Source organism: Halyomorpha halys, unplaced genomic scaffold (genome assembly GCF_000696795.3).
Source record: "Halyomorpha halys isolate HHAL.00 unplaced genomic scaffold, Hhal_1.1 Scaffold20.1, whole genome shotgun sequence".
NCBI lineage: Eukaryota > Metazoa > Arthropoda > Insecta > Hemiptera > Pentatomidae > Halyomorpha > Halyomorpha halys.
Window position 1 is genome coordinate 1,154,770 of NW_027110474.1, and position 7,585 is coordinate 1,162,354.

At 27.8% G+C, this 7,585-nt stretch overlaps 1 protein-coding gene across 7 annotated transcripts in view; it reads right to left on the reverse strand.

The window, feature by feature from the left end:
• LOC106681395 (uncharacterized) overlaps positions 1-7,585 on the reverse strand; it is a 48,275-nt gene that overhangs the window by 3,305 nt on the left and 37,385 nt on the right. For 5 of the 7 annotated variants that reach the window (XM_067048664.1, XM_067048665.1, XM_014421706.3 and 2 more), the window contains 5 exons: positions 6,885-6,953; positions 3,940-4,065; positions 3,318-3,444; positions 3,112-3,235; positions 350-534 (listed from right to left, as the gene is read on the reverse strand). In XM_067048664.1, coding sequence (XP_066904765.1) covers positions 350-534; positions 3,112-3,235; positions 3,318-3,444; positions 3,940-4,065; positions 6,885-6,953 — 631 coding nt within the window. The remainder of the gene's footprint in view (positions 1-349; positions 535-3,111; positions 3,236-3,317; positions 3,445-3,939; positions 4,066-6,884; positions 6,954-7,585) is intronic. The other 2 variants (XM_014421731.3, XM_014421740.3) reach the window with 1 other exon arrangement.

The window sequence follows — 7,585 nt, forward strand, 5'->3', positions numbered from 1 at the left end:
GTGAAAGTATAAACACAAATATAATTAATAATGATGATATTAAATAATAATAAAAGAGCAAAGAAAAAATTCTGGACCACCTACCTGTTCAAAGCAATTGGTTAAACAGACATAGACAATATATTGGAAGCGTGGAGGAGTGGAGGGGAGGTGGCCGGCCGTAAACATTTATATTTTAAATACGTCGCGTATACAGGAAATAGTCATACTAATATGATGAAAAATTTGAAATAAAACTAGAAAGATATAGAAATATAATAATAATAACTATAATAATTTTCTAATTTAGGAATAACTAAGTATAAATAGAATGATACATTAGGTAACTTTAAAAAATGATAATAAATACCAAGAATCAGTAGCATCTTGTGGTTGCGGATGCGCAACCTCGATCAGATCTTTTTCTCCAATAGGCATATAAAGTTTATCTGTGTCTCCAGAAGGCCTGATGAAGTCATGCTCGCTTTGAACTCCTAGGTGGGATAAGCCTTCTTCCATAAAATGTAGCCAAGAACTGTCTCCATTTTTCTCATCCTGGAAGAAATATCATTAACTTCACTATACATGTTGTTGAATAATTTTAATAACTTTTAAAATACTAATTTGGTAAAAAATAAAAGCAATGTCAACTTTTTAATGATTACAACCAACCATAAATAGCATTAGTCAATTAATTTAAATTGATGCATGTCAAATCAATAGTAAATCTTTCTCCACGATAATAAAACAGCCTACTGATTAAAGATAAATCAAAATTCTTGAAGTTTCAAAATGATATACTTTTTTTACTTTACTTCTGGGCATAATCATAATGCGTTACATTACAGAAATGAATTTGAACAGCACAGGTTCCAAAATATAAATAATGTTAGCATCTACTGAACAAAACACAACAGCTGGATTAGGTCACTGAACGGGATTTGGCCTAATTATAAAGCATATAAATTACAATTTTTGCCAAACTGAAAAAAAAAAAGTTTACTTCTTTACATTAATTTCACACAATCTCTAATTTCAATTCACTTAATAAAGTAGCACTTTTGGACATTACAGGCATACCATAATGATGAACCTTACTTTCCTAAGTTATATTCTGAAGATCACAGAATGATCAGTCATTTTAGGTTCGTACTTCATCGCCCACAGCTAATATAAAGAGGAAAATTCTTAATTTTCAGGTAAATAATAATTTATTATATTCTTTATCAGTTAAAATGAAAATAATGCATATTTAGGCTATTAAATTGAATAACTTAACATATTCTATCTTATATTTTTTCTTTTCTATCACAACTAGGAAAGGAAAGAACAGTAAATGAGTAAAATTTTCTATTCACAGTTCTCAATAGATCTTTATATTTCAGGGCTCCCAAAATCTAATTTTCTGTAATTAGTCCAAGTGTCTGTCCCATAATTATCCTGTGAGTAGGTTAATGGATATAATTGATTTTTTTTTTATTTTGATTTGATTTGCTCCTGATGATGACTGTGAACCAAAGTGTAGTGCAGAAAGGGCTCATAACTTTTTATACATAGTACATTCAGATAAAAGCAGGAATTTATGACAAAAAAATAAATTATATTTGTGCATGGCTCAAAAAGTACATCTCTCAAGGAAAATTATATATAAAATAAACAGAAAGAGAAGTGATTTCCCCATTAAACAAAAAAAATAAATCATTTAAATCGGACAAGTACTAGCAAAAATACGTCATATTGGACTTTGTACGGTTTTCTGATATGTTCCCAGGGAAAGCCTTGTCACTTCTTTTTAATTTATTGTATGATTAAAAAAAAAAATAAATAAAAAAATAAGAAAGGTTTCATCATGGCTTACAGAATAAAGGAAAGCCAAAGAATTAACAATATTTAAAAAAAAATTCTTAGCCTTTCCTTTGTTCTGTAAGTCCTAATGAAGGACCTCAATGGGGGGATTAGAGAGGGGGGGTGGCGGCAAAACGTTGGCTAATAATAAATAGTTTATTTACTAATAGTTATTGATTGCACCTGGACCAATTTGCTTTTAATAAAAAATACATTTTTATATTTACTCTTATAATTAAAACCTTAATTGCATTAAAGTTATTTCTCATCTTGTTACAAATAGATTTAATTCATATTAAGAAATTAATTGGACTAGGTTGTACTCACAACCACAGATAGAATTTGTACCAAATTCAAATTTTTTTTTTTGTAGTTACTAAAATGGTCTATTTAGATAAAAATAAGTCCATTGTAATTTTGAATATTTAAAGATTATGTTTATTTGAACATTTTTATGAAAAAATAATATTGTATATAATCCCAAAAAATCTTTTTTTTAATCACCAAAAATCACTTTTAAATTGATGAAATTAAATTTTAATTTAAGAATATATGTCTGAGAAAGATAACATAATTTAAACAGAACTATAGTATAAATTATTTTTATAATCTATATTAGAGAAAAAAATACAATCCATGATAAATTATAAAAAAATTTGTTTGCAGTAGTTTCCATTTACTGTTTTACAAACTACCCATGTTTATTTTAATTTATGACTTTCATTTGAACACATTTCTTTGGTTTTTCATATTAATGAATTTATACTGTTTATTAAATTTTTAATGGCTTAAAACACAGTGACCTTTGAGGCCTATTTTAGTATATATTACATTTTTAATAAGTGGAAGGTATATTATAGGATTGAGTAGCGTTAATTTGATATGCAATGGTAAAATGAGTAATTGTGATATGAATTTTAGCAGTAAGGTCTAAAAACAACCTTTGTTCTGAAAACAAAAATGACTTTAAATACATCTAAGTTTGGATTTCAATTTCTTTTATTATAAACAAAAAAATCAACTAAAAAACTTCAGAAAGTGATTTTTAATACAAACTTTTTTCATAAACAAAAATATTTAATTTTACATTTGCCCCTGTCTCTTTATCTTAATCATGCAATGATTTTAATAATACTAGAACTAGGGAAAAATTATTTGGCATTTTATTAACTTTGCAGTTTATACTACTTTTACTTGGAACCATTAACATTGCATAGAAAAAAAATATGTTCGGGCAATTTTATTGTATAAAAATCCATACTTTTATTGTAAAAAAACAATACTGACCTGCTCTTTAATTTTTCTTGCAACTTCTTGAATAATGTCATTTATAGGATTGTACTTCTTAATTTCAAAATTATATGAACCATCTTTTTCTATACTCGCTTTCTCGCAATAAGTGTAGGCAAACCTTTAATACAAATAAGAATTCAGAGAGTGAAAATTCAAAAAGACTAAAGATGAATTAAAAACAAAAAACGATGACACTTTACCCGCCAGGAGAATCAGAGGCAGAAACAACTACATCTCCAAGCCTGACGTGTCTGGAGTAATCAGTGTAATGGGGAACACCACCTCCCACACCAACAATAAATACATTATCGACCATTTGGAAAGTGCCTATAAAAATAAATAATCCAATATGCAATCAAACATGTAATAATAAATAAATAATCCAAAATAAGTAAAACAAGGATGCCCAACCCAATGCACTGAGGGTGGGATAAAAAAAATGTTTACTTTATTTTTTAAAAATTGTCCACTTTTGCCAGGATAAAATGGTTATCAAAACTTGGGATGTTTGATATAGGTAATAATATTGTTATCCCAGTAATGGGCAAATCAAGCAAAAGATGCTAGCAATTGAAAAGATATCAGAGATATTGTCCTCCAATATTCTTGTAGGTTTGGTTGGCATATCTATATAATCAATCTTTCATTGGAAAGAGCCCCATAAAAAATTTTGTTCTTTGCGAACAGATTCTTTATCCATAGAATTTGTTTGGCAATAATTACAATTGTAGCAAGCCTCGATATGAGGAACCCTTGGTTGTGGAAAACATCATTAAAATGTTGGGCACTCCTAATCTAGAAAAAAAATCTGACTAAACAAACCTAACAGTCGAGTAGTGGTATTTCCAGCTGATGTGATAGCTTCACGAGTGTATCCTAGTGTCGGCAGTTTGGTGCACACTACTCTATGATGTCCAATATTGCCAAGAGTATACACATTTGATTCACCTAAATTAATATAAATAGAAGTTAATACATAATACACACACATTTCTAGTGAATAGTTGTAAACTTAAAAAAAATTATGAGTACCAAATTATTTTAAGGATAACTTTCCTATTTAAATCATAATTATTTAATCTATTTATCCTCAGCCAAAATTGTTAAGTTGTAAAGAGAGTATTCTAATAACTAGTTTAATCTAACATTCAAGAATTAAAAAATTTCACAAAAAAAAATAAATTTAGGGTATTATTCATTAAATATATAATCATTAATAAAGAAAATAAAAGAATTCATTTCAAAACAAATGAAATTTTTTTTTAAAACTTTAACAATAAAAATAAATCTTTTCTAATTTTATGTTTTATCAACTGCCCTTTGAAGGTGATCTCCAATAAACCAACAGGCCAAGAGCCATATAAAATAATTCAAATGGACTGCAAGAATACTCTAATCTACCACCCGTTACAAGAAAGCTCATAGAAGCAGCAAAAGGCATCATTATTTGAATCGAGTTAACAATAAATATAATATATAATTATATCCCATGAAATGTCAGTTTTGGGGGAGATATTGATAAAATGCCACTAAATACTTAGTAATTAGTAAATTAGAAATAAAAAACGATAAAAGGTATAATTTAAATTTTAAAGTACAAGCATGGGTAAATTTTTCTATAAAATTATTTAATGATGATCCACTTCAACATTGGATAGTAGAGCTTCAGGAGGACTTTATTTTCTAATAGACTAAGTACTTGAATAAGGAATTGAAAAAAAAATTCATTAAAACCAAATTTAATTAATTAAATGAATTAGATTTCATTAATTCATGTTTTGTTAATGCTCTACCAAAAACTGAACATGCCAAGTGATTCAACCACAGAACAATGCAATAAGCTAATCTACTATTCATTACAACCATTCATAAATACATAAAAACATTTATGTAATTATTTCCTGCATAGTAGTAATGATTTTTAAATTTGTATAAAATATTTTAATTGTCCACCTCACCATTTCTGACATAGGGGGTTATTATCATACATGTTATCAATCTACTCTAACCAGAGCGGGAAGGTCAAATTTTCATTCCATTAAATGAAATTCAAACTTCCCAGGCTGGATTCACACCGGTGTCACTGAAGGCTCAAGATTACTTAAGCGACAGCTTAGCACAAATGGTTTCAATTATCTCAACAGCACTATTAAAAACTAATTTAAAATGGCTAAACTATAAACAATGATTAGAAGATTTATAATTTTCGATGGACTTTAAAAAAAAAGTCTAATGAATGTTATATATTTTTTTTAATACAATTTGATACATTCATTAAAATATATGCAAGACCACTCTCTGAGACAATAATCATAAATTGTCTACAACAATGAGCAGAATGCAAGCCTTAATGCACAAGTGGTGTAGGACAAAACTAGAGCTATGAGATATTTATCATTTTAGAGGAAGTTTTGTTAATTTTTTGGTAAAGAATAACAGCTTACTTTCTCTGACTAGTTTTAAATGAGAAAGTGTGGTCTTATTCCTTACCAAAAACTATAAATAACCCTTCTTAAAGTTTTTAATATCTCAAAACTCCAGTTTGTCTTACAAAACTTTTGCATTTAACTGTTCAAATACTCCTAATTTAGATAAAATGCATTCTACTTTTCTATGAAGGGTTACAGAAAACCTTCTGGATGACCAATAGATGGTTTTCACTATAACCTTTGTTTAAATTCCCCTTGTGTGGCAACAGCTCAAAATATTCTAGTTACTGTTTTCTCTTGAATATAGGCCAAGGAGTTTTGATGAAACTGCCTATAGCATTATCAGGATTCAACCTACAGGACCGATCTAGGAACATTTTAGTTTGGCTAAACTCGTGGCTTTTAAATCACTTTGAAGTTTAATTTTGTTTCTATTTTCTCGATGGGTCTTAAACAAACACAGTTTATAATAATAATACGCAAAAATCATTTTCTCGTCACACATTTTGAGAAGAGAAAATTCAATGAAACAAATTGCTCAAGGAAAATGGTATATTTACAATGAGAATAAAAACTATTCGTAGCCCTAACTATTTCCTTATAATTAATTAATCACTAAAATTGCATATTCTCATGTATTATAAGCTTAGTAGTTTAAATATGGGTGAACAAAGTAATTCATAAATAAATTAAAAAATTTTGCAAAGGAAGTTATGGTAATTAGTTTTCAAATTTAAAATAAAAAATCAGAGTGGATAGTATATATTGTCGGGCTAATGGCACAAGTGAACTTGTGGGGAAAATAATCGTACTTGATCATTTTCAACATTAACCTGACAATGTTGAATTAACAGTATCTATTATACATAATAACTAACATACATTATTTATGAGAGTAAATGCCAACACAGAAATAACATAAAAAAGCAAGTGCAAAAACATATTTAAAAAACACAAAAATATACACAAAGCTTCTGCAACAAAAATATAAAAGAATAAAAGCTTTACTGCTAGCTATCGGCAAAGCATAGACCACACATTGCATGAAAATAATGAACATTATTTTTAAATTAAGTGAATAGGAAGGTATAAATGTTACATGAATTGATATTAAATATTTGTAATAGATTTCTTTTCAAAATAAATAAATAAAATTATAACTTCAGTCAGTCAATCTACATAAGACAAAAAAAAAAATGATGTTTGATTTTATAGACCTCTTTGTTTTTGAATGAAACTAGATGCTATATGAATCTGATGGGAGATGAAACATTCAAGCAAACATAAACAAAAACAAACAGGAAGCAGTGTTTTTTTCTTTAAGAGAGCACTGCTTACCAAACCGTGTTCCCTTTACTACAGTTGATGTCGGAGTTGGAAAAGGACCATTGTTCGTTTGATTCGTTCCTGCAAAATACTCCAGTTTCGCATTTTCTTGTCATTTAGAATTTCTTAATAATACAAAACTCCATCCAAGAAGATAAGTATTCTATGTTACACTACATCATTTAAGGTGGAACCAGTATGGAAGCACAAAAATAGAAAGTGAGGAATTATAGCTGTTTCCTACTACTTAATAATTACTACTTTTTCTTTCTTTCTTAATAAAAGGAAAATATAATGAAGAAAATAATATATTAGAAATTAAAAATTAATATTTAAAGAAGTTTTTCATTCTGTTATGGCTGATTGTAGAAAAAAGAATAAGCATTTAAAAGGAGAGAAAATGAAAAAGTAAATGCAGTTTTTCATTAGTAAATATTTTCAAACCTTTTTTTTAAGTGACATATTACAAAACATGCTCAAGTTTTTAAGTTATTTCTGTACCTATCTGAAAAAGTCGATAATTCGCTATCTTGCTAACTAGACTTATCAGCTCCTTCACGTTAGGTACAGATTTATTTTGAAAATATTAGATGGTTACTTCATCATAAACACATGTGGCATGTAAACAGTCAAACTTGAACTAGTCATATAATTAAAGAAAAAAAATTATAAACATTATTATTCCTCTATTAGCCATCAGGCAATTTTATATA